This window comes from Bombus pascuorum, chromosome 13, assembly GCF_905332965.1.
Source record: "Bombus pascuorum chromosome 13, iyBomPasc1.1, whole genome shotgun sequence".
Taxonomy (NCBI): Eukaryota; Metazoa; Arthropoda; class Insecta; order Hymenoptera; family Apidae; genus Bombus; species Bombus pascuorum.
Window position 1 is genome coordinate 2169440 of NC_083500.1, and position 23164 is coordinate 2192603.

Below are 23164 nucleotides of genomic sequence, written 5' to 3' on the forward strand. Positions count from 1 at the left end.
CTTCACGATGATATTTTGTACGAATAAAAGACTTGTAAGAACTTGTGTAGAAAGCGCGTGCTTAACTCAGCACTCAAGAAGACGAACTTCGCACTTATATAATTTCGTTTTTATCTTATAACTTTTCATCAACATGTGTGTTCTATCTTCCTTTTCTTCTTCTAAACAAAAATATATAGTAATTTATCAGGCTATCGATGATAAATCAATCGATATCTAGAGATACATACACATACTTATAAAGTTTCAAGATTACCTTAACTTTCGTTTCCTTCTTTGCTCTTCTCGTCTTTTTTTCTCGGCGTTTGCTAACTGTACGTATTTCTTTCTTTGTTCCGGAGTCATTTGTGTCCATAATTTTCCAGCTGCACGAGCAATCACGGTTACGTGTTCCTTTGGCTTTTTACTCCGTAACCGTAGAAAGAAGATGATAAAAGGATTAGTCGCACGACATTTTATTATCTCTTTTCCACTGGTTCGAGATTCGGAACCATTTACAAATTTTTTAGTTTTTCCTGGACGATCACCTACGCTACCCAAAGGTAAAACATATAAAGTACGTTTTTATGTATTATCTTTCATAATTGAACAAACCCATGTTGGAAAAGAACATTTTTACCTACCACGAATTTGAATAATATGAATTTAAATGAATCGAAAATAAACGCGAGAACAGAATGTGTCGAAAATTGTCTTACCTGTCACCACTTTCTCGTTTTCGTCCTTTTCTTTTCGATGAGTGCGCGGATCCAGTGTTTCCCATTCTCTTTGCAATTCTGTCACAATTGTTTAATAAATTTTTGTCGTAGGCCGCATTACTTGACAATTTTTTCCAAAAACTTCTCGTAAAAAGTGAAGTTGAAGTGACATTGTCAACGTGAAGCGTACTTTCCCTTGTTTCGGTGGGAAAACAAATGAGCGAAAAAAATTTGTATTTTCGAATTAACTTTTTATATGGTTACTTCACGGGATATTAATTGAAAGCGTGAAAAACAAGGAGATACCAGTTAGATAGACGGAGAAAAGAAAAGTAGATTGAATAATAATCAGAAAACCAACTTATATTTTTATGTGTATCATTAAGTATATACAATATACGTATATATATATATTCGTTTAAAAATATTAATACAATTCTCGATAAAATAATATTTTATATAAAAAAAAAAAAATAATATTTGTCATGTACGCAATGTAATGGTAAATACAAAATGTATTTATTTACTAGAAATTCACAAACGAGGTATGAGGGTAATTGGCATCTTACAAATATTAAGTATTCTATAAAATTATTTCTACAATTCTCCACCAGCTTGAGCAGCTTTTTTTGGTTTCTTATTCCATTTATCTCCACAGTAGCAAGCATTCTTCTGCGCATCCATGTAACTCTTGCATCCCAAAGCAGTTGTACCGGTAAAAAGCATTTTCGCAGCAGCTTTACACGTATTTATTATCGCAGCCGATTGATATCCATCGCAATATTTGTACAGACATCTCTTGAATTCTAAATCACATTTCTCCTTATCCAAATTACAAGTATCGTAACAAATGTCATGCGCATCGCAACATTTCGTCATTTCCGTAAGAGGTAGGTACTCCTGGTTTATCTAAAATTATTAAGTCGATTAAGATTTCTTTATGTATTTTGCATATACAGAAGCATGTATTTTAGAAAATTTGCCTACTTCAATTCCTAAAGAACCACATCCGTTACTTTGAGGTTTATGATTCCAATCTGGTTTCGGTGTGACCCCTGAAATCATCACGAACTATTTGCTTTACAATCTTTTTAAGCAGTAACCAATTAAATTTAGCTTCTGTTCGTTCGTAAGAAGAAGGTTAGGCAAAGGAATGTGGGTCTTATTGGTTATTTCTGATAATACCAATAAAATCATACAGATAAGCACACATATTGGCCAAAAATGTTGCATATCAAATAAGATTACATAGCAACGCGTGATTGTAGTGAAGGAGGAAAACAGTCCCTTGCATCTATATTGTCCCATTAGCCAGCTTCTCATGTGTATAGTATATCGCATTAGGTAGTTTTCGGTATAGTTAAATTCTCTTTAATAAGATATGATCGTGAATATATCCCAATATAAGTTTGTTGAGATTGTTTGTAATCAAATTATATAATGTACCAAGATGGATACAAAAATTATACATACATACATATAATACATACAGGATATTATGACGTGTTATCATCATGTCATAGTTTGACCATTGATATCGTGTTTTGAGATCGATTGTTAGCGATCGAGTGTAGAGCGTAAAGTGTAAAATTTTGATGTTAGGGACTGAGTTAAAAAGTATAATGAACGAATGATAGGTTAAAGATGTACCTCCTGGGCATTGAAAGATACAGTTCTCTTCCACCGCTGCATCGAACACTTCGTGTATATCCTTAATTTTTCTAGCTACGGTAATTGCATTTTCAAATAAATCTTGAAATACCGATTCTGCTGCTAATACAGCATCCTTTAAATTTGATAATAAACCAGCACCGTAGCCTGACCACGCGTAAGCCAGAAAAGTCAAAACGTAAACTAGAGCTTTCCGATATTGAGAAAAATCCATTTTTGTATAATCCTAACGAACTTACTGATACACTGTTCTACTCGTTTGTCAGGATATTTTTAGGTAAATTGACTCACATAAAGGTATACTAGATCGCGGACACGTGGTGACAAACGACGAAATAGTTCCCACAATATATGTACTTTCATCTTGTAACGTATATATATATATTTACTACTCTGTTCAATAAGTTCCAGGACTGTTTTGTTTACAAAAAATAGTCAAATGCTATAATGCTAGATATATCGTTTTTTTTTTTCGTCCTATTCAGCTACTACATCTTTTTATAACATTATATGTATTACCAGCTTCATATTGGTCAAATTTAAATAGTTTGCATACAGCAGTTTCTATCAAATGAGATTTGAGCTCGCTCAAATTCGAAATTTATTGAGTAACATCTGAATCATTGAATTACACCGGATGATCTACACCTCAAATTTTTATGTTCGCAACATTTTGGCAAAAAATTCAACAAATCTCATTCTGCATACACGGTACTCACGACCAGGATCCCTGTCATATTTCTCAATTTTCCCGATTTAAAACAACCGTTACGGAGACGTTGATTTCAATTTATTGAAGTGATAAAACAAAATTTGCAGAAAGAGTTAAATAACACCACGAAAACTGAGTTTTTAGAATGTTTGGAACATGAAGAAACGTCTGAAGATGACAAAGTAGAAATTGATGAATAAACAAGTAACTTGTGTTTCATCTAACTTTCCCTAGAATTTTTTAAACAAAGTAGTACTTACATGCATATGCTCATTTAAATGAAAATTATAAATGATTTTTTATGTAAGTAAGAAGTGACCAAGTATTTTTTAAATTTGTTTGATGGCAATTACTTCCAATTACTATTACTGTAGAAATAGAAGGATAATTATAATATTCTTTACGGTGTAAATAATAATCTTTATTAATTCGAAGAGAAAAATCAACAGTACAGAATTTGAAAAGCAGAATCATAAATATTTCAGGTAATGTAAAATTGGATAGTACGAGCTAATATATTAAAACATTTTTTGTAATTCTCCATTCTCATACAATTTTTTTACATCTGTTCCACCTCCCAAGCACACTCCATTCACAAACACCCTGGGTACTGTTCTAGCTCCAGTCATTTCTCCCAATACAGATTGGATTTCATCTCCATCGTCCCTTTCATTCAATTCAATAGCCAGGTATTTTTTATTCATTTTATCAAAAACCTAGAATAAAGTCACATTAATTGAAGTTGAAATAAAAATAAGAAAATTATTTGCTTAATACCTGTTTAGCCATTTTGCAATATGGACAAGTGGTCTTAGAAAAAATCACAATGCTGTGAGATCCAATGAATTCATGAATTTGATCTTTCGTTGTAGGCATAGCGATTTCCTCTGCTCTGGAAATTGATAGATCCATCATATTAAATTGGTAAAATCGTTATTATAATAATATAACATTACACTTGGTCTTGTATTCTTCTATTTTGATTACTTATTATATAGAAATTAAATTTATCTCAATGTTATTTTGCTACATTTCTATCAAATTAAAAATCTGCGAATTTTACTACCTGTCTCATAATTTTTTTTGCCGACTATGTAAGTTGTGTTCATTTTAAGAATTATATTTAACATGTCACTAATAAAACCTAAAGAAATTTTATACATGTTCATTTCCAATTTTTAGTTTAAAATGAAATATGCATTTGATAGGTGTGAGAAAAATGATTCACTCTCTTCAGTGCGAAGTTTTCTTTTTTAGCTCATTATTTTGTTACTTAAACAAAATACTGTCACTGAAGAAATCGATTTGTTCCAAAAGAGATCAATTATTTAAATACAAAGTTTACAATTTCTAATACTTACATTTCTTAATTCTGCATTAGTTTGTTAAAATATGACACTACCATAAATTTCATACATGCATACGCATATATTGCAATATGAAAAAGATTGGTGTCAACTTTTCTATTTTAATGAAAAAGATTTGATATGTATATGTATGTGCATGTATGCATTATATATATTTAAAAAAATTTTTTTAATGGCTAACAATACTTACAATTATTCTTTAAAACACACCTAATGTTCGAACTCGTTGTACATATGGTGAATGATGATATCTTATTCTATACTTATACTTTATATCTTATGCTATACATATACTTTATCTGGCATTAAGATAATTATCTTATCTAATTTATCTATTTATTTTCACTATTACTTGATGATATTAAAAATTTATATTCTTTTTTATTCTTCTTTCCTGTATATATATTTTTTAAAAATTTTGTTAATGATGTTGTTGTTTATGAACTAACATTAATAAAATAATTTCCAAACGGGAGCATGAAACTAATTCTTAGAAAGCTGTGAAATTAAAGTACTGTATTTGAAAATTAGCAAGCAGAATTTTATTTGTCTAAAAAAGTATTAGATAATTTATATTAATATGATTACAAGCCTCGATGATTTTTAATTTATTTGTTGGATGGCGTATAGATGGCGTAAATGCGAGTTATAATGGCACAGTTTTGAACGCTTCTTCAAATTAACAACTCGACGACTATCGTGTTGAGTGTTCCCTTGACACTTGACGTTACAGATTATTGAGTATTTTCTAAGGTTTCTCCGGAGTAAAGATGGTGTAAAGGACAAGTGTTGTAAAAAAGATGGGCAGAATCGTAGAAATGGCCTATCCGGGAGGTGGCTTATACGTTGTCGAGGGTGAGCTCTGCCTCCTGGTAACGGCTATGAGACGAAGCGCTCGATGGTCCTCTCACTCTCATCAGGTTAGAACGATCTTTGTTATCCTAACTCTTTTTATGGGAAAACATATGTTCCATTTCGTACAGTTATAATCTTATGTCTATCAATTGAATTATTAATTATATTTACATATACGCGTGTCATCGTCACGTGGATATATTTTGACCATTATCAAGGCAAACAGGTTGTAGTAAATAGAATAGTAGTAACATATAGTAATGGATGTTAATATATTATAATGTAATTGTTTGAATTGAAATTGTTATACATTTTTGAATCTTAATCTGCATTTTTTGTGGTTATTTTCAAGGACGATGATCAGGATACTCTTATAAAAGGATTATATAGTTTAAAAGAGGCACTAAATGAGGCAAAAGATTTATCTTATTTGGAACCAGGAGTGTTCATGGCACCATTTCTGGAAATTATAAGATCAGAAGAAACAACTGGACCTGTTACAAGCCTTGCTTTGTCTGCTGTTAATAAAATTATATCTTATGGACTCATAAGTATATATCCCTTATTTTATTTATTAAAGATATTTTCAGAAACATGTATTAGAATATTATTGTTTTCACAGATTCTGATCATCCTGCAATAGCACAATGTGTAGAATCAATTGCAGATGCTGTTACGCATGCAAGATTTGTTGGGACTGATGCATCAGGAGATGGGGTTGTTTTAATGAGAATACTCCAGGTCTTGAGAGCTCTTATGCTATCACCAGCTGGAGATTATCTTTCGAATGAAAGCATTTGTGAAATTATGCTCAGTTGTTTTAGAATATGTTTTGAATCACGCCTCAGTGGTAAGGATTCTCAGCATATTAAAATTTTTCCTTAATTTCAACAATGTTTCTTTGGTTACAGAATTATTAAGGAAAGCAGCTGAACATTGTTTGAGAGACATGGTGCAACATCTTTTCACTCGACTACCCCAATTTGTAGATGATACTAGAGTCTTGAATATGAAAGTAAGTTATTAAATAGTCAGTGAAATATAATATTTTGATACATTATGTGTGTCTTTTCAGAAAATGAGGACAAATAATATGGAAAATAGTCGTAGTAAAAATAGAAGAAATAAAAGTCACTCAAAGCAGAAAGCAAGGCCGAATACAGATAGTGTAGGGGATATTGAAAGTCAACATATTGATATTCCAAGTCCAACTGATAGAGTTAGACCAGGTTGTTTCACAACACCGGTTACTTCGGCGGGAAATATTGTTGATATGCAAGGTTCTTTGGATCAAGGTAGTGCTGAAAAACCTGAAGAAGAAAAGAATGAAAACAAGGATCATAATAAAAAGGATTTAAATAATATAAATAATACCACCAAGCAAGAAGATGGATCGGATGCAAAAAGGGAGAAAGAAGATTTAAAAGATATCAAAGAATGTAAAGAAAATATTAACGAAATAGAGGATAAAACAAATATCGTGAATGATAAAGAACAAGTTTTACAGAAAGTAGATAAAAGCATGGAAAATACAGAAATAGATGAACACAATCAAACTAAAAAAGTAAATTTATTAAAGGAAGGAAATCAAGGTACTTATATTAATTTTTTTTAATTGCAGTTTTAATTATCATTTTTTGGGTTTTGCAGAAAATCTAACAAAATCAGTCGACGACGAGAAAAATGTAGAATTAATAAAATCTCCTATAGGAAGTGTAGAGGATTTATTGGTAGATGAAAATACAAATAGTGCGAACAAAGTATCTAAAGTCAAAGAATCTGAACAAGTTGAAGAATATATAAATGCGCAAGGAGTTCGTTTTATGCCACATCAACAATTAGCACCGTATGGTGCTCTATGTGTCCGTGAATTATTTAGGTTTCTTGTGTCTTTGTGTAGTCCTCTTGATAAACAAAATAGCGAAGTTATGACACATCTCGGGCTCACTTTATTACAAGTAGTCTTAGAAACAGCTGCTGATTATCTTTCCAATTTTCAGTCATTATTGGTGCTTGTGAAAGATGATCTTTGTAGAAATCTTATCTTGGTAATGATGATGCAGTAATCACTCATATTTATTTTTGTTAATTTTACTTGGAAATAGGAATGTAAAAAGCCGTATAATAATTATAATTGTATTTACCAGCTTCTTGGCACAGATCGATTGTCGATCCTTGCAGTGAATTTGCAAGTATCATTCTTGTTATTTGAATCACAAAGGGAACATTTGAAATTTCAAATGGAGCATTATATAAGCAAATTGATGGAAATAATAAGTTCAGATTCGAATAGGATATCATATGAACAACGTGAACTAGCTCTAGGTATGGATATTATATATTATTACCTATAGTTTGTGGAAGTTTACCTGCGATTATGTAAAGGAAATTCAATTTTCCTTAATTTTAGAGGCCATTGTACAATTATGGAGAATACCCGGTTTACCAGCAGAATTGTACTTAAACTACGATTGCGGATTATATTCTACTAATTTATATGAAGAATTAATGAAACTTTTGTCAAAGGTATACAATATATTGATTCCAATATGCGAAACAAATATAGATGTTTATTAAATATATCTTTTTTATTACAAATTGCACTCGATATATTTTGTTATTAGAATGCTTCAGCACTAATAGGTAATATGCAGAATATGCAATTCGTTTCCTTGGATGCCATTTTTACATTGATCTCTGGAATGGAAATCAGATGTAAAGGCTACAAAGAATTGTGTAAACCGTCTCGGCATAGTGCATCACCAAATCTTCCAACACGAGAGGAACTGCTGGCTATAAAGGCAAATAAGCGGGTTTGTATTTAGCTAATTTTAAAATAAACCTTGTATTTTTTTTGTCTTTTTCTCCATTTCGTTCCGTTTTTATTTCATCCTTTTCTATTTCTTTTTTTCTATTGTTAAGAAAAATTTCAAAAATATGTATTCTTCCCATATAGTGGTTGGTACACGGTACGGAAAAATTTAATGAAAATCCGCGAGAGGGAATCGCTAAACTTACAGAACATGGTCTTCTGGGTGGAAGTCCAGGTAACCCTGATCCAGAGAAAGTAGCCAAATTCTTGAAGGAAAACCCTGGGCTTGACAAAAAAGCTATTGGAGAATATATTAGTAAAAAAGAAAATAAAAGCGTTTTAAATTGTTTCGTTCATAATTTTGATTTGAAGGATATGCGAATCGATCAAGCTCTACGACTTTATCTAGAATCTTTCAGACTTCCTGGTGAAGCTCCACTTATTTCTTTGTTGCTTGAAAAATTTGCAGAACATTGGCATGTAAGTCTGGTATTCCACATATTACGTATATAATGTAGTATAATGATTTAAAATATAAAGAATCGTCTGTTTGATCTCTAGGACAGTAATGGAAGGCCGTTTGCGTCAGCTGATGCTGCATTTACTTTAGCGTATGCTGTAATTATGTTAAACGTTGATCAACATAATTACAATGTAAAACGACAAAACAATCCTATGACTGTTGACGAATTTAAAAGAAATTTAAAAAAGGTGAACGGCGGTGCCGATTTCGATCAAGTGATGCTTGATGAGATATATGCTTCTATAAAGTAAAATTACTTTCCTTTACGTTCTTCAACAATAATTATTATGGTATTTAGTGTTTATGAATTGTTTGTATATTATACATTTTTTGTTAGGGGTGAAGAAATCGTGATGCCTGCTGAACAGACTGGGTTGGTCAAAGATAATTACTTGTGGAAAGTTCTATTACGTAGAGGCGTTGGTCTTGAAAGTTTCTACCTAAGAATTGGGAATTGTGGTGAATTTGTGGATAAGGAACTAGCTGAAGAAGCATGGGCTCCTATTATAAGTGCGCTTTGCAGAGCGTATGATAAAGCGCCCGATAGATCGTTACAACGTCGAGTCGCTGAAGCTTTCTACCTGTATGTTTCATATATCGATTAAATTAAATTAAATTAAACTGAGATTAAAATATCGTAATAAAAAATAGGAATATATTGGTAATAACGATAAAAACGCATTTTTTTATTTATGTTGCAGTTGCGCTTCAATTAGTGCTCATTATGGGATGACTAGCGATTTGGATACTCTTATAGTAAGTTTATGCAAGTTTACGGGTCTGGCGACTGGTGGTGAGCCCGATCAAGTAGTTTTACAACTGGGTGGAAGTAGCAGGTGTCAATTAGCCGCACGTACACTGTTCAAAATTACTCATATACACGGGGATGCAATAAGAGCGTCGTGGAAAAATATCATTGATTGTCTGCAATCGTTATACAAGGCAAGACTACTGCCGAAGAGTCTGACTGAAGGAGAAGATTTTATCGATCCATCCGGGAAGATATCGTTACTTCGAGAACCTACTACACCTAAACCAGCTCCGGTGGATCAGGGAATATTATCTAGTTTATATTCCTATATAGCAATGGATACCTCACGCATGTCTCATCCAGCGGAAACGACTGCAAGAAAAAGAGCTGCAGAATTTATTGGGACTTGTTATCTTAAACAAATTATCGAGGAAAGCAAATTCTTGCAAGTCGAATCGCTTCGGTCTCTTGTCGGTGCTTTGGTATTGCCAAATTCTCACGATGAAGATGTATCTGTATTTTTGCTGGAATTATTGTTGGAAGTAACTATTCAAAATCGTGATAGAGTAGCGTGCATTTGGCCAGTAGTTCAAGGTTATCTAGATGGACTATTAACAACAGCTGCACGTGAAAATCACCCATATCTTTTGGAACGGGTGACTGTTGGAATGTTGAGATTAGCGATTAGGTTACTACGAGGAGAAGAATATGCGTGTACCGTTTTGCCTCCTTTGTTGCCCTTGGCTCATCTGCCTTCTTCTACGAGTACACCACTCGCGAGACAGATCGCGTACGGTTTGTTCGAGTTGCTTAAAACTGGTGCTGCTAATATTCACAGTACGGAAGATTGGAAAGTGGTGTTCAATTTGTTGGAGTGTGCAGGTGCCGGAGCATTGCTGCCAAAACAATCGAACACTGTACTGGATGAAGCAACCAATTCTAGAACATCGATATTGGATCCTAGACCGATTAGTCCTGTGCCTGAATGGGTACTAGTGTCTCCAACAGGGACGGAAGCACCGTTGCCTGTTGCTGCCGATACGATAGTCTTAGACCGCGATTTACAACCTCACGACCCTGCTGCGTTCGTTAAATGCTGTGAAAGCTTAACGTTTCTAGTCAGAGATGTGGCTCATGTAACTCCATTTAACTTCGAATTGTGTATTCGTTGCGTGAGGACATTCGCCGAAGCAGTCCTTCAGTGTTCGGGAAAAAGGAACAAAGTACTCAGTCCAACTGATGAATCTGTTGCTGCAGCTACCGCTGCTACCTATCAACAGAGTCCTATACAATTGCTGGATCTGATGCACACGCTTCATACCAGGATCGCCCAAGTATTTCGATGGTGGGCAGAAGAAGGGAATGGTACAGAAAATGTTTCATTATGGTTACACGTGTGGAGGCCTTTGTTGCAAGGAATCGCGAGGTTGTGTTGTGATGCTCGCAGACAGGTACGCACGGCAGCTATAACATATCTTCAAAGTACTCTGCTTGCTCACGATTTAGCACAATTATCAGCGGTGGAGTGGTCTCAGTGTTTGGAACAGGTTCTGTTCCCTCTACTGGCTCAGTTACTCGGACCAATAGCATCGAATGATCCTATCGGTGTAGAGGAGACAAGAGTGAGAGCAGCCATGTTATTATCAAAAGTGTTTCTTCATCATTTGAATCCGTTGTTAACCCTTCCTGGATTTTTACCACTCTGGCTTACCGTGTTAAGTTTACTCCGTGCTTATATGCATGCCGATAATAGCGAGCTTCTTTTCGAAGCCATACCGGAATCATTGAAGAATATGTTACTGGTCATGTCTTCCGCTAATGTATTGGCTCCAACATCAAATCTGTGGACTCCAACTTGGAGAACGATCGATGCATTTTTACCTAATTTGAAGGCAGAATTATTTCCAGAACCACCGGTTATCCCGGTTATATCATCCTCGTCTGAATTGTCTCAGACACAACAAACTTCACCAGTAATCAGTTTGATTGAGCAACAACAACCATCTTTTCCCGGGTCCATAGCACCACCTCAACCGAAACCCAACGTATCAACCGATGATACACATCATAATCATCCCTCATCAATCGTTATCGATTCCGAAGATATGTCAGCAATAGTGGCATCGACGATACCAAAAGTATCGAATGAAGAGAATTCTGAATGTCTATCAAAGTCGATTATTTGTGGAAATAAGGATTTAGAGAAGGCTATAACAGTAAATGTGCAGAACGAATACGAAGAACGGAGACAGCAGCTGCAATACCAGCAAGCATTATTACATTCGCAATCTGAACAACATTTATCATATAATCAACAAATAGAACACGCTGGAGCACTAAATTCTTCTCTCCGGACAGATACATCTCAGGTAAAATCTATTACGTTCTACCTTTCCTTTCTCTCTCCTTTTATCTTGTTCACGAATCGTTTGCCACGGTATTTGAAATAATTCTGGTAATTTAAGAAAGAAATGTTTCCAACAAAAGTTTATTGGTAATAATGATACCTTAACATTTTCAGTAACATTTAACATTTCGATATATTCTTCATTTGATATCAGTGAATTTTTGAAACGTGTCTGAAACATTTTTCTCTTAATTGATCAGAAAGTGGCTACAGTTATACTTAGCAAATGTAACCGAGTATTTTCTTTACAGACGATGACTGTAGATTCCGCAGCAACAACAATGTTCAATTCTGCAGCATACTTTACTGAAGATCCGGCAGCGGATCGATTATTTGCCGTGACTAATCCTTGACCACTGTATATTTATTATGTATATTCTACCATTGCTATTCCAGAAGAGAAATTTTTGGGCGAGATTTTAGCGAAAGGGAGATTAGTACACGTTGCAGTAGATGAACCTTTGGTTTCTTGTATATTTTACATTACGATATATTAATAATAATATATAATGATGCATTTGATATTATTATTAATATATACGTATACATAAACATTGTATACATTACACGTATATATACATAAATAATAATAATGTGTGTGATGCGATATCGTATTTCGTGAAATTTCGTTATCTTCTTAATCGTCTTTATGAACGTTTAGTTCTTTTAACCGATGTATCATTATGTATTGATATACCGGAATACGACGCGAATTACGATATCGGGGATAATATTATTATAAACTGTTTCTAGGCGAACGAGTGGTGGTAAATCAGTTCAAATTCTTGCAACTGTACGAAAATAATTACAAATTAATCTACTGCTTGTATCTCGATACCTGGAGGGCTGAGAATCATAGAGGTTTAAATCAATCCATTACTTTATCCATAGCGTTCTACGTTTATTATCATAACAATTTCACTACATTTTTTAAATTAAAATATATTATATTTTAATCAAAATTATTAAAATAAATATTGAAACGAGCCCTAACAAAAAAGATTTTTTCTTGAATCTTTCACGATAATTGATGGGATGATACCTTCAAGAGTTTCGATACCTGGCAAAATCAAAATTCTCGAAATCTTGACCTACACTAATATGATTTTCAGCCCATCATGTATGCATCGATACGTACAGTTTGCAAGATGAGGATTCATCCTTCTTGATTTATATTTTTTTTCTATTCCTTTACATTTTATGTATGTACATATGAATATGTAAAATCTGAGATATCTGGGGTCAAGGGTCGAATCAATTTCGCGTGTCACTACTTGACACGGCTGTGATTTCTGTGGTTCGATTACGAATAATCACTTTGTACATACTCGTTATATCTTGATTATGATATATGAATTTCTGTAAGCCTTGTAACATGTTTGAGACACAGTTACAAGAAATATTTTACAAGGTAAACTTACACCGCTATCCCAACGCTTGACTCAAGTAGACAATGTAATTGAGAATCGCGTTAAATAATATTCGAAGCAGCCGTGCTGCTTGACTTTTTAAATATAGGAGAAACCTATGTATCCATGTTTCTTATTTCGCAGACGTATAGATATGTGTATGTATGCGCACGTTCAGCGTCGAGACAGATTTAGAAACAGAGTTTCGTAAACGAGGTATAAATCAACATTTTCTTTGGATTTTCTTCCCTTTATCCTTTCAATTTCTTCAACACTAGTGTAGCACACACATTTTTATATGTAGGTCTTTTACTTGAACGTACGCGTTGATGTCGCATGCATGCGCGTAAATTATCGTATAATTCTGAACATGAAGCAGCTATAATTAGTTGGATACACAATCGTTCTAGATTCTAGGATCTAGAATATTCGTAACTGCAGTTGATTTCGGTCCTCTGTTCGCGGATGCCTGTTCACCTTACGTTTTTTTATTCTGCACAAGCAACCTAGATATTCGACTTATTTTTAAATATTTGCCCCTTTTTCACATGTCTATGTCTCTCTGTTGTACATGATTGTATAGAAAATACAAGATCAAAGACATTTAACGCTTTCGTGTTTTTGGTATCATTTATCGTGGCAATGCAATGGTACATAGCTTAGTTTTATTATTTTTCATTAAAAGAGAGTTTCGTATAAAATTTGTATTCGGTGTACACCAGACGTTCGATGTACCAAAGGTGGAGATATAGAGCAATTATAAAATTAGTGGAAGACTAAAATTTATACATGGGAATTACACCGCGTAGATCGAGTAAAAAGTCGGATGCAAGTCGTAAGATCGACCAACGATTAAAATTTATAATTTTCGATGACCGCAACAGGTAATTACAGATAAATAGTAATATTTTTATGCAATTGGTCCGAAATATGTTAAAATTGTTTAGTCCCAAAGCATTATCGCCAGACTGCGGATATTTATACAAACTTATATTTCTATGAATATAATCAACAAGATGAAATTTAAGTAGAAAATTGTGTTACCTACTAGATACTATAGAAAGTATTTTGGATACTTTATATATTTTTGCATATTATACCCAATTCGTGCATCCTTGCGCCTTCGAATTTCTCATAAATGTATAAAAATCCTCAATCTAATTATCACCACAGACAATGTGGTTTTTGGTTTGCTACTGGTCCCTTCGGCAATAGTATCCGAGTGTTTTACATTTCTGACAGAGGTGTTGCGGATGAACTTTACTCTGGTCGGATACGTCCAATCCGTCTGGCTTCTCTAATGGTCTCTGGAAACACGGAAAACGTAATGAGATTACGAAACGTAATTGTGTTGGTGCATAATGAATATATGACGTAGCGCTCAGTGAACGCTTGGTTATTCGATTTACTTGCCAGTTTGGCAGAAGACAGTTTTAGTACGAATTTAATGTATATTACCAGTCAAAACTACATTTATATTTTAACGCTATTGCGTCGTTAGAGTCAATGCATACGGAATTTGTCGGAAAAGAAATGTTACGTTGGCTTCAAAGCAAGTTTTCCCTTGGCGACCGTTCGCAATCGTGAAACTCTATTGCTAGCTTTTGTTTACTTGCATTTGCACTTGTTTGCCGAGTATTTATTTTTTCGTTTAAATAGTTTCGATAAATATGCGCTTACGTTCAGGTCACGGGACACTTTGATAGAATGAATGATTTACAAAATGATCATCTCTCTATTTTCGAGATTTTCTCCATTTCCGATATTAGATAAAATAAACTACAAAAGTTTTACGAATATAATTCTAAACATTATACAAAACATTTAGAAATTTTGTTAGCACTTAAAAAAATCGTCGATAGTATTTTTTAAAAATATTTTTATGAATTTCTTAGTATGCCTTTTCGAATCATATTAAAGAATAGGCACGATTAAATAATATTCGAATAGTTTATTACAAGTATATTTAAATAAGTGTTCAATGATTTATAATCGGTAGTATACATTCTCACCTGTTTATGAGGATAAACGTTTATATGACATTTGATGCACTCTTGGCCCATATTAGCCCAACTGTTCCCCGACATCCACTTACGCTTGCATTTGGGACATTTGTACTCTCCAAAGCATCGTTTCTTTCCTTGGTACGGTGTCAAACCCTCGCCTTTTGGACGTGCCTGGAATAGGTATTCATTTCGACGATTATTATCCAATACTTAGTTATCGATTATATGGTGACGGGAGCAAGTGAAACGAAGTGATTCGAGTAATTCATTTTTTGAACGTTTGATTCACGTAGAGTAGAACTCTATTTGTTCGAATCCGTCTGATAATCAGATCATATAAGCAAGGTGTTTCAAAATATTCAGCCAAATTTCAGAAGCATTTAATACTCATCAAAATACGCAAAAGAATCTTGATAAACATGAGTTCAAATATCATTAGCTTCAGAGTTATAAGACTGAGTTCTCAATTATAAGCCTGTAACAACATAAGAGATTTTATCGTGTGAGGAGAATTTTCCAAACTGTAGCGTAGGCACACAGCCAGTAATATGTTCACAGTGTCATGTACCAACGATTAAGAAATTGAAATAGTGAAATGTAATTTTGGAAATAGTGGATAATCGAAATCAATTCGTAAAGGTTGAGGAGAATTTCGTCACAACTTTGCTTACTACTTTTTTTATAGGATCACCGAATTAATTGGGTACTAATTAATATTTCGTTCAAATAAAACGTGTTAATAGGTGCAAGTACGAGAAAGTCAGTCTCAAAAGGTTGGAAATACTGTATGACAGGTTTCATGAAATATTTATGACGGTGTTGTTACTCGGATCTATCCAAGAACATTATATATCTATGCATAGCCATATGAAGTTACGTTGATACGATTTGATTGTTACGAAGATCACATTTTGGATCGTTTATGATCGAGAAATACGCACATACAAACACACACGAATACACACATACACACACCTGCGGACAGTCTTTGATGTAATGACCTTTCTTGAAGCACAGGTGACAGAGGTAACTAGGTGGTGGCCTCTTGGTTGGTTTTCTATCTAGTAGCCCTATTTCTCTGAAACGATCCGCAAGCTCGCCGATATTATCCGCAAAGTTGCTTCCTATCGCGCAACAAGGATCAAGTGCGCTACGATGCGTATGAGTTTGCGACGTCGCCGTTGAAAAACCACTCCATATCGTCGGGAAAAGTTTGCTCTGGAGTCACAATCGGTCATCGTTCTATCAATTGTCATTAAAAGGTTATTTTGCCAAAGTCAATTTCACGAAGGTGTAAAAGTATTCTGAATTTATAGGAGCTTAGTGAATTATATTTATGGGACGTGAATTTATAGTTTGAAACTATAGTACATGATCGATGTTTCGTCTGTTGTTTTATTATAAAAAGGTAGATTATATTAAGAAACAAGAAACGCGTTAACGTAACATTTCGTTTATGAAAGGTTTCTATAAGTATTTAAATACTTTCGTGGGCCATCGTATCAATGGAAAGGCTTTTGATTTTTTCTTTTTTAATCGAAAAAATGTTCAGTCGACAAGAGAGAAACACAGAGAGAAAAAGAGAGAAATTGTTAAACCTGATCTCGTGTTTGAGCAGAATTCTGATCGGCGATTGCCAGGTACACCCAATTGAGCAAATGGGGCGAGTAGTGTGGTTGGTGGATCGGCTTCTGACCTTGGCTACCGGCAGCGTTCATAGGTCCAAGGCCAAGCTGAGGCGATTCCTGTGGCTGCAAATGTTGAATCGCCGGCGTTGGATGGCAAGCGGCCATGCTTAGGAATTTACCGTTGTCCCACGAGATTCTCGATTCGAATTATCACCTTTTCGAGCATGTTCGAGGAATGTTTAAATGACATTTTCCCAATGCAACGATACCGTTCATTCTTACCGATGCATCTTCGTATCGAACGTCTTCACAAACCACCGACCCGAAGAACTTTTGATACACCACTGGCAACCCTGTGCTGACTATTTCGTTTAAAAATACGAATTCGACGTTTCGTTACATTCTCAGTAGCCAGTTGTTCCTCGAGATTAATTTTACATCAGACACTGAAATCTGCATGTACTGTCAACGAGTAGTATGTTAGCGAGTAATACTTTTTTTTAGACGATGTTGTAGCGATGCACGTTAGAATTAAATATTAAATATCAGCAATCCGAAGTCTCTCACTTTCGATATATTTCTTGCATTTTCACGAAATACGTCGCGTTATATTGCGTCATACATGTTGGCGAGAAGAGTTCCCATTTAGCCTGATATAGATCGGAGTAACGAGTTTTGCTAAATCATTCAGGCTAAACGAACGCAAATAATTTCACCCAGTTTTGTCTTACACTCTTGTATAATTTCGCTCTCGTGTAAGTTCATTCTCTCGTCTTATACCTACATGTGTAAGTAGGTATCATACGGGCGATTTACCTAATGTTACGTGTTTTAACGTACGAGGTAAATTATTCTTTCGTTTTCACTAATTCATGTTCCTTTTTATCCTTGATTTTGGCTTTACTCTCGTCTTGCACAATTACTCTCGATTAAGTTGCAGGGTTTTTCGATTACCTTTCATTAACGAGCATTTGTCTCACTATCTGTGCTTCGACATTCGTTGTCGTTGCTCGTTGTCGATAGTGGCGATGGTGGATGCCGATGGTGGATGCCGATGGTTGACGGTGATGTTGATGACGCTACTCCTTTCCTATGTTTCTTTTTCTATCTCGAGCGATTAGCCGGAAATTATTGAATTTTTGCGGATGATAAGTCGAGGATAAATGAGGCCGCGGTGAGTATCGAAAAAGCTACTTCTAGGAGACGATTTCACGAAAAGCGTACTTCCGCAGTCGGCGACTATGTTCGTCCGCGGAGGGTCTGCCTCTAGTCTGAACATCGACAATGTTCCGCGAGCAGCGTATACGTAAAAACGCATACACATGGATCTAACCAGCATTAAAGAGACCCCCGCCATGTGGTGCAGCTATTTCAGTGCTGGCTATCTATCTAGCAGCTTGCCACCACGAGTACGAGTATTTCTCGGACTTTGCCTCGAAGATCTTTACTTAGCAAAGATTCCCGGTTCCAGCGTGTCGCTTCCAACCAGTCCGATGGCGAGCAAGTCGGAACTTGGTGTTTTTAAACACCGATTAAAAGTTGATTTCTTCAATTTGACCGCGCGTATACTTTTCTCATAATTGCGAATATCTTGCAAGAAAATGGAAATTGGATAAATAGAACGTTTTTTTATCGAACTAGGATTTGGATTACGCTCACGTGTGAGTAAGTAAGTACAGCTTACAAGTATTCGAACACTTTAGCCGATTCGTAGATTAACGAGAAACTAATAACTAAAATCAATACTTATCATCTCTTTTTAGAATTAAGAAACAATTAATTTAAGTTATTTGCTTAGAAAGGATAGAGTATCGAAATTCAATATGTGATCCATAAATGTGTCTATTTCTCTGTGGTATTTATTAACATTTTTTAAATATAATTTCATTATTATTTTAAATGAAACTTCCTTATCCGATCCGTATCTTAGAGAGTAAAAGTAATGAGCCATTGCGAAATGTTTTTTTTTAAATTTCATTGACCGTTCCATAACTGTTGAATTTTATAGATGGCTGTATTTCAACGCGTACCTATTAGTTTTTTAATAATCAATTTTATCGTGTTGTAAGAACGAAATAATACTGAATGAAATCGTTATGTATCGATATATAATTTTTACTCGCGATTCTGTTATTAAATTTCATCCTATCAAAAGTAAGCAAGTATTCGAATATTTTTGAACGGCAGTGTGTCTATGTACTTTGTTAGACGATTAAAGTATCTCAGAGTCGTTTTAACGTCTAACCATGTATTTGATATTTTGTACGTACTATTCTGAACATACTGCTCTGAATGTCAAATTTTAACGAGGGTTAATTTCCATATAACGCGTCTGTCTTATAAGGTTAGCTGTGTTAGTAGAATATTTGGGTCAAGCTAAACAATTTGCCTCATAATTAATCAAATTTGATCATGTACTATTTTTGTGCACTTTACGTTTAAGAACATTTGAGATCATTTGACTCTTCGCGTCGTTAGTGGTGTAATAAACAGTGAGATATGTATATCGTGTACATTGACAGCTCGACGATCATAGTTTCTTACGAGGATATAATTTGTATTTGTCCAAAAGCTAAGAAGTGTAAATAACCAATGTAAATATTCTCAACGCTATAATTATCATAAATTATAATTCAGCGTGCTGCAGCGCGTGTATATTACTTTATTTCTGAAGTTATTTTGTTATTTATTTTATTACCTTCTATGCATACCTCCTTGTTACAGGAAACCTGTTATATACCTTACGTATACATTTTTTCTTTGTTATATAAATCTGTTTAAGCAAAATGGAGAAATACGAAATGTTAGAAATCGTAGGGGAAGGCAGCTACGGTGTAGTGATGAAATGCAGGCATCATGAAAGTGGGCAGTTCGTAGCCATTAAGAGATTTCTGGAAACCGAGGAGGACCATCAAGTGCGAGAAATGGCATTTCGTGAAATCAGAATGTTGAAAGTACGTGGTGCATCGAGCGTATATTTATATTTGAATTATATTTATAATGAGTCTGTATAGTATTAATTAACGATATCGATCGACGTCCAAGTCCAAGATTGTATGTATGAACTGTATATACGCACAACTTTTAAAATAATATCTTTGGATTCTACTTGTCAAACACTGTCATAAATCATACCTTATTATTAGTCTTGTGAGTTTGGAAATTGGTCTTGGTTGTATTGGTTACAATATATACATATAAATTATGTATATAATATGCAAAAAATGATAAATTCGACGTGTATTAAAAAGAAATTCATACTGCGATTAATAGGAATTCGAGACTGATCAACAGTCGACATCGAATTAAATTTTTTTCCGTTAGAGCCAGTAAGAACGAGAATGAGAATAGCGCATATATTTACAGCAATTGTGTCACGATAATCTAGTAAATATGATCGAAGTGTTCCGCCAAAGGAAACGATTCTATCTCGTCTTCGAGTATTTGGATCACACCTTGCTGGATGAGCTGGAACGTATCGGAAACGGTCTGGGCTGGGAAGTGTCCAGGCGACATGTTTATCAAATCCTTCGCGGTTTGAGCTTCTGTCATAGCAGAAATGTAAGTAGACGAGAAAGATTGTACAGCATGCAAAAGGTTCGCATGTTGTTATCACTTAGTCTCGATTTAGTTGATAAGATATTTTTGTAACACGTGGAATATACGTATATATCTAATGATCTTTTTTAGCTTTATCTTATTCCGTATAAATGCCCTAATACATACTTATCACTTAGGTGGTAATTCAACTAAATCGAGATTAAAGGATTCTTGATTCGAACACTGATCCTTGTTAGGTAATGCATCGTGATATCAAGCCTGAAAATATTCTCGTATCTCCGAACGGAGTGATCAAACTCTGTGATTTCGGATTTGCACGTTTCACAAATAGTATCAACGAATCCTGCACGGATTACGTAGCAACAAGGTGGTATCGAGCACCGGAGCTTCTTGTTGGTGATGCACGATATGGCAAAGCGGTCGACGTTTGGGCGGTAGGTTGTCTTTACGCGGAGCTGGTTACGGGAGATGCTCTCTTTCCTGGCGAGAGCGACGTAGATCAGCTCTATCGAATAACCAAAGTCTTGGGTAAGTTTTTACCGTCGATGATAACTTTCATAGATATCCGTTCGTATTACCAGTTGACGAAGTAATTACAACGGAATTTTTAGGAAGACTGTGTACGAAGCATCAAACGATGATCAGTCCTAGCAGATCTAATCAAAAGTTGCGACACGCAAGTGCGGATGAGCTGGTAGGACCAACTCATTCGAATGTCGTTTCGATTCGTAAATTATTTCCCACTTGGAACTCGATGACGGTCGACTTCTTATCTCAATGTCTTCGCATGGATCCCGAAACAAGAGCCACGTCTGTAGCGCTCTTGCAACACCCGCTCTTCACGCAAAGTAACTTCGTCGGCGAATTCCTCGAACAACTGAGAAATATTATCGCTGACGAAGCTGCTATGAATCCTCTGACGACTAAGAAATTAGAGAAAAGAAGGTCGACTATGTTTAATCTGACATCGAGAAATGTTTTGCATAGGTATAGCTTATTACATGTATTTTATTTGTCTACTGTTATGTGAAATAATTAAATATTTGGCAAATTAGTTATTTGGAGAAAATTTATTCCTCAAATAAGATTCTGAAATTTATTTGCAAATTATCTTATTTTTAAACAAATTAGTTTGCCAGTTTATTTGGAGTAATTATTTGAACTTTTTACGCATTATTTTCATCTTAAATAAAAAGTGCCTGACCCTGATATGCAGTTAATACTTTTCCGTTCTTTGAGTTAGGTTTTTTGAAACATTTTACTTTCAGAGTAAAAGTAACCAACATTCAACGAACTGACTAATTCGTTGCCTAGGTTATTTGTGAACACAAGATATTCGATGACTGATTTTTCTTAATTTTCCGAGTTTAATTTAGAAAAAATTAATTCCTCCATTTTTATATGATTAAGCCACATTCAGCTAGCTGAATCATTGTTTTTACAAGCATCGAATATTTTATTTGATAACAATAAAAGGAAGAGCCTTTTCCTTTTCCTCTTTTCCTTTTTTTTTATTCCCTTTTTTTGTTTTCCTTTTTCTCTTTACTTTCTCCTTTTTCTTTCCTCGCATCTTTTCTTTTGTCCTATTTTAAAAGAACCTTTTCTTTTTTCTTGTAGATGGCACATGGAAGTCGTTTCGCAAGATACAAAGTTGAACGATAGAACAGCAACTGAAACGATCGAAACGACACAATTACACCAAACGCCATTGCTATTGCACGTAGATCGCTTATAAAAAGTTCGTCACTTTGATCCTATTTCCGTCTTACCAAATGCAACCTATGTTGCTAAATAGATTCGTCTTTACAAAAGAGTACACCCATACTTTAGCTTCTTCCGATTTCAAAGAATTTTGTAGCTATACTAGTATCAACGATAAAGGGGAAAATAGTCGTAAAAAGAAACAAGCTATTAAGTAAATACGTGTCTGTAGATTGTTCGGTTTCATCATTTTATTAATAATAAAAAAGCATCTAGTCGACGATTTACTTAATCATCTTATTAATTAATAATCACATGGAGTTGCGTGATAAGTTCGTTTGCTTTTAAGAACAATCTCAGAAAATGCGAATATAAAGTATTTTTTATTTTTCCTACGAACAACTCCCAAGAATTAGTCACGCTTCGCAAACGAAATTGACTTCCCACAAGTAACTGTCATTTTCCACAAAACGAGTTTTGCCTACCACAGAATGATTCCACAGATCTACAAAAAATGGTCACGAAGAACAAAATTCCTTATCCTGACATTTGTTTCCCACAAAGCCTACAAAAAATTGTCATTCTCACAATTCAAGATCAATGTGTTGCGCAATTAATAGTATTAGTCGAAATTAATTAATATTAATCAATTCGGATTAGGAATTACGAAAATCATATTAGTAGAACTTTCAGATTTTTACAACTTATACATTATAAAAATATTTTAATAAACGAGGGATTAAAGTTAATCAAGTGTTTAATCATTTAACCGCTTGTCTAGCAATCGTAGAATGATTAATCATTCCTTTAACGATAAGCATGTCTATTCTTGTCGTACAGTGTTTCCCCTCTCTTTTATATTGTTTGTCCCTGTCGCACAGTACTGACTTTCCGTTGTACACAAGATATAAATCTGTCTTTGTTGCACAAAATAGCACATTTTGTCTACGGGAGAGTCATATACTGCCATTTACCACGTAGGAAGAAACGGAAACTTCAAGTATTTTTGTATAGATGGTAGCACATCCGTAGGTAGCAAAAGCAATTGTGTGCAACAAGGACA

At 34.5% G+C, this 23164-nt stretch overlaps 6 protein-coding genes across 12 annotated transcripts; 2 read left to right on the plus strand and 4 right to left on the minus strand.

The window, feature by feature from the left end:
* Window positions 1-33: 33 nt before the first annotated feature.
* LOC132913485 (high mobility group protein homolog TDP-1-like) lies at window positions 34-1041 on the minus strand. Its single transcript, XM_060971887.1, has 3 exons — window positions 699-1041; window positions 257-532; window positions 34-161 (listed from the first exon to the last, which is right to left on the minus strand). Exons 1-3 carry the CDS (start codon window positions 761-763, stop codon window positions 143-145), a joined length of 360 nt encoding a protein of 119 aa, XP_060827870.1. The 5' UTR covers window positions 764-1041; the 3' UTR covers window positions 34-142.
* A 123-nt stretch (window positions 1042-1164) lies between these two features.
* On the minus strand, window positions 1165-2744 carry LOC132913475 (group XIIA secretory phospholipase A2). Its single transcript, XM_060971875.1, has 3 exons — window positions 2349-2744; window positions 1686-1753; window positions 1165-1607 (listed from the first exon to the last, which is right to left on the minus strand). The coding sequence occupies exons 1-3, from the start codon at window positions 2581-2583 to the stop codon at window positions 1296-1298; spliced, it is 615 nt and encodes a 204-aa protein (XP_060827858.1). The 5' UTR covers window positions 2584-2744; the 3' UTR covers window positions 1165-1295.
* A 733-nt stretch (window positions 2745-3477) lies between these two features.
* LOC132913483 (uncharacterized) lies at window positions 3478-4786 on the minus strand. Of its 2 annotated transcripts, none has more exons than XM_060971883.1 (3): window positions 4639-4786; window positions 3859-3973; window positions 3478-3797 (listed from the first exon to the last, which is right to left on the minus strand). In XM_060971883.1, the coding sequence occupies exons 2-3, from the start codon at window positions 3955-3957 to the stop codon at window positions 3600-3602; spliced, it is 297 nt and encodes a 98-aa protein (XP_060827866.1). In that variant the 5' UTR covers window positions 3958-3973; window positions 4639-4786; the 3' UTR covers window positions 3478-3599. The 2 variants fall into 2 exon arrangements, with proteins under 2 accessions (XP_060827866.1, XP_060827868.1); XM_060971885.1 differs by lacking the exon at window positions 4639-4786 and adding an exon at window positions 4148-4478.
* A 366-nt stretch (window positions 4787-5152) lies between these two features.
* On the plus strand, window positions 5153-13328 carry LOC132913414 (Golgi-specific brefeldin A-resistance guanine nucleotide exchange factor 1). Its single transcript, XM_060971746.1, has 14 exons — window positions 5153-5368; window positions 5656-5854; window positions 5926-6153; window positions 6215-6318; window positions 6379-6895; window positions 6954-7351; window positions 7451-7628; window positions 7714-7829; window positions 7928-8116; window positions 8260-8595; window positions 8677-8885; window positions 8976-9221; window positions 9340-11758; window positions 12048-13328. Exons 1-14 carry the CDS (start codon window positions 5249-5251, stop codon window positions 12147-12149), a joined length of 5361 nt encoding a protein of 1786 aa, XP_060827729.1. The 5' UTR covers window positions 5153-5248; the 3' UTR covers window positions 12150-13328.
* On the minus strand, window positions 12253-18124 carry LOC132913472 (zinc finger CCHC domain-containing protein 24-like). Its single transcript, XM_060971870.1, has 4 exons — window positions 16810-18124; window positions 16187-16429; window positions 15218-15382; window positions 12253-14512 (listed from the first exon to the last, which is right to left on the minus strand). Exons 1-4 carry the CDS (start codon window positions 17002-17004, stop codon window positions 14399-14401), a joined length of 717 nt encoding a protein of 238 aa, XP_060827853.1. The 5' UTR covers window positions 17005-18124; the 3' UTR covers window positions 12253-14398.
* Window positions 18125-18241: 117 nt separating this feature from the next.
* On the plus strand, window positions 18242-22850 carry LOC132913453 (cyclin-dependent kinase-like 4). 6 transcript variants are annotated; one of them, XM_060971828.1, is made up of 6 exons: window positions 18242-18508; window positions 19564-19793; window positions 20206-20400; window positions 20637-20928; window positions 21012-21387; window positions 22018-22850. In XM_060971828.1, the coding sequence occupies exons 2-6, from the start codon at window positions 19626-19628 to the stop codon at window positions 22133-22135; spliced, it is 1149 nt and encodes a 382-aa protein (XP_060827811.1). In that variant the 5' UTR covers window positions 18242-18508; window positions 19564-19625; the 3' UTR covers window positions 22136-22850. The 6 variants fall into 6 exon arrangements, with proteins under 6 accessions (XP_060827811.1, XP_060827812.1, XP_060827813.1 ...); XM_060971829.1 differs by lacking the exon at window positions 18242-18508 and adding an exon at window positions 18954-19420; XM_060971830.1 differs by lacking the exon at window positions 18242-18508 and having other exon boundaries at window positions 19647-19893; window positions 20113-20400.
* Window positions 22851-23164: the final 314 nt, after the last annotated feature.

What these genes read in the sequence shown, in the direction of transcription:
- LOC132913475 (XM_060971875.1), bottom strand. Translation starts at nt 2,583, where the DNA reads ATGGATTTTTCTCAATATCGGAAAGCTCTAGTTTACGTTTTGACTTTT. An exon ending in TATCTTTCAATGCCCAGGAG is followed by an intron (nt 1,754 to 2,348) that starts GTACATCTTTAA and finishes TGATGATTTCAG; the next exon opens with GGGTCACACCGAAACCAGAT. An exon ending in GTGGTTCTTTAGGAATTGAA is followed by an intron (nt 1,608 to 1,685) that starts GTAGGCAAATTT and finishes TAATAATTTTAG; the next exon opens with ATAAACCAGGAGTACCTACC.
- LOC132913485 (XM_060971887.1), bottom strand. Translation starts at nt 763, where the DNA reads ATGGGAAACACTGGATCCGCGCACTCATCGAAAAGAAAAGGACGAAAA. An exon ending in AAACGAGAAAGTGGTGACAG is followed by an intron (nt 533 to 698) that starts GTAAGACAATTT and finishes ACCTTTGGGTAG; the next exon opens with CGTAGGTGATCGTCCAGGAA.
- LOC132913483 (XM_060971883.1), bottom strand. Translation starts at nt 3,957, where the DNA reads ATGCCTACAACGAAAGATCAAATTCATGAATTCATTGGATCTCACAGC. An exon ending in ATTGCAAAATGGCTAAACAG is followed by an intron (nt 3,798 to 3,858) that starts GTATTAAGCAAA and finishes ACTTTATTCTAG; the next exon opens with GTTTTTGATAAAATGAATAA.
- LOC132913453 (XM_060971828.1), top strand. Translation starts at nt 19,626, where the DNA reads ATGGAGAAATACGAAATGTTAGAAATCGTAGGGGAAGGCAGCTACGGT. An exon ending in GTGAAATCAGAATGTTGAAA is followed by an intron (nt 19,794 to 20,205) that starts GTACGTGGTGCA and finishes ATATATTTACAG; the next exon opens with CAATTGTGTCACGATAATCT. An exon ending in TCGAGAAATGTTTTGCATAG is followed by an intron (nt 21,388 to 22,017) that starts GTATAGCTTATT and finishes TTTTTCTTGTAG; the next exon opens with ATGGCACATGGAAGTCGTTT.
- LOC132913414 (XM_060971746.1), top strand. Translation starts at nt 5,249, where the DNA reads ATGGGCAGAATCGTAGAAATGGCCTATCCGGGAGGTGGCTTATACGTT. An exon ending in CTATAAAGGCAAATAAGCGG is followed by an intron (nt 8,117 to 8,259) that starts GTTTGTATTTAG and finishes CTTCCCATATAG; the next exon opens with TGGTTGGTACACGGTACGGA. An exon ending in GTCGCTGAAGCTTTCTACCT is followed by an intron (nt 9,222 to 9,339) that starts GTATGTTTCATA and finishes TTTATGTTGCAG; the next exon opens with TTGCGCTTCAATTAGTGCTC.
- LOC132913472 (XM_060971870.1), bottom strand. Translation starts at nt 17,004, where the DNA reads ATGGCCGCTTGCCATCCAACGCCGGCGATTCAACATTTGCAGCCACAG. An exon ending in CTGCTCAAACACGAGATCAG is followed by an intron (nt 16,430 to 16,809) that starts GTTTAACAATTT and finishes TTGTGACTCCAG; the next exon opens with AGCAAACTTTTCCCGACGAT. An exon ending in ACATCAAAGACTGTCCGCAG is followed by an intron (nt 15,383 to 16,186) that starts GTGTGTGTATGT and finishes TACCTATTCCAG; the next exon opens with GCACGTCCAAAAGGCGAGGG.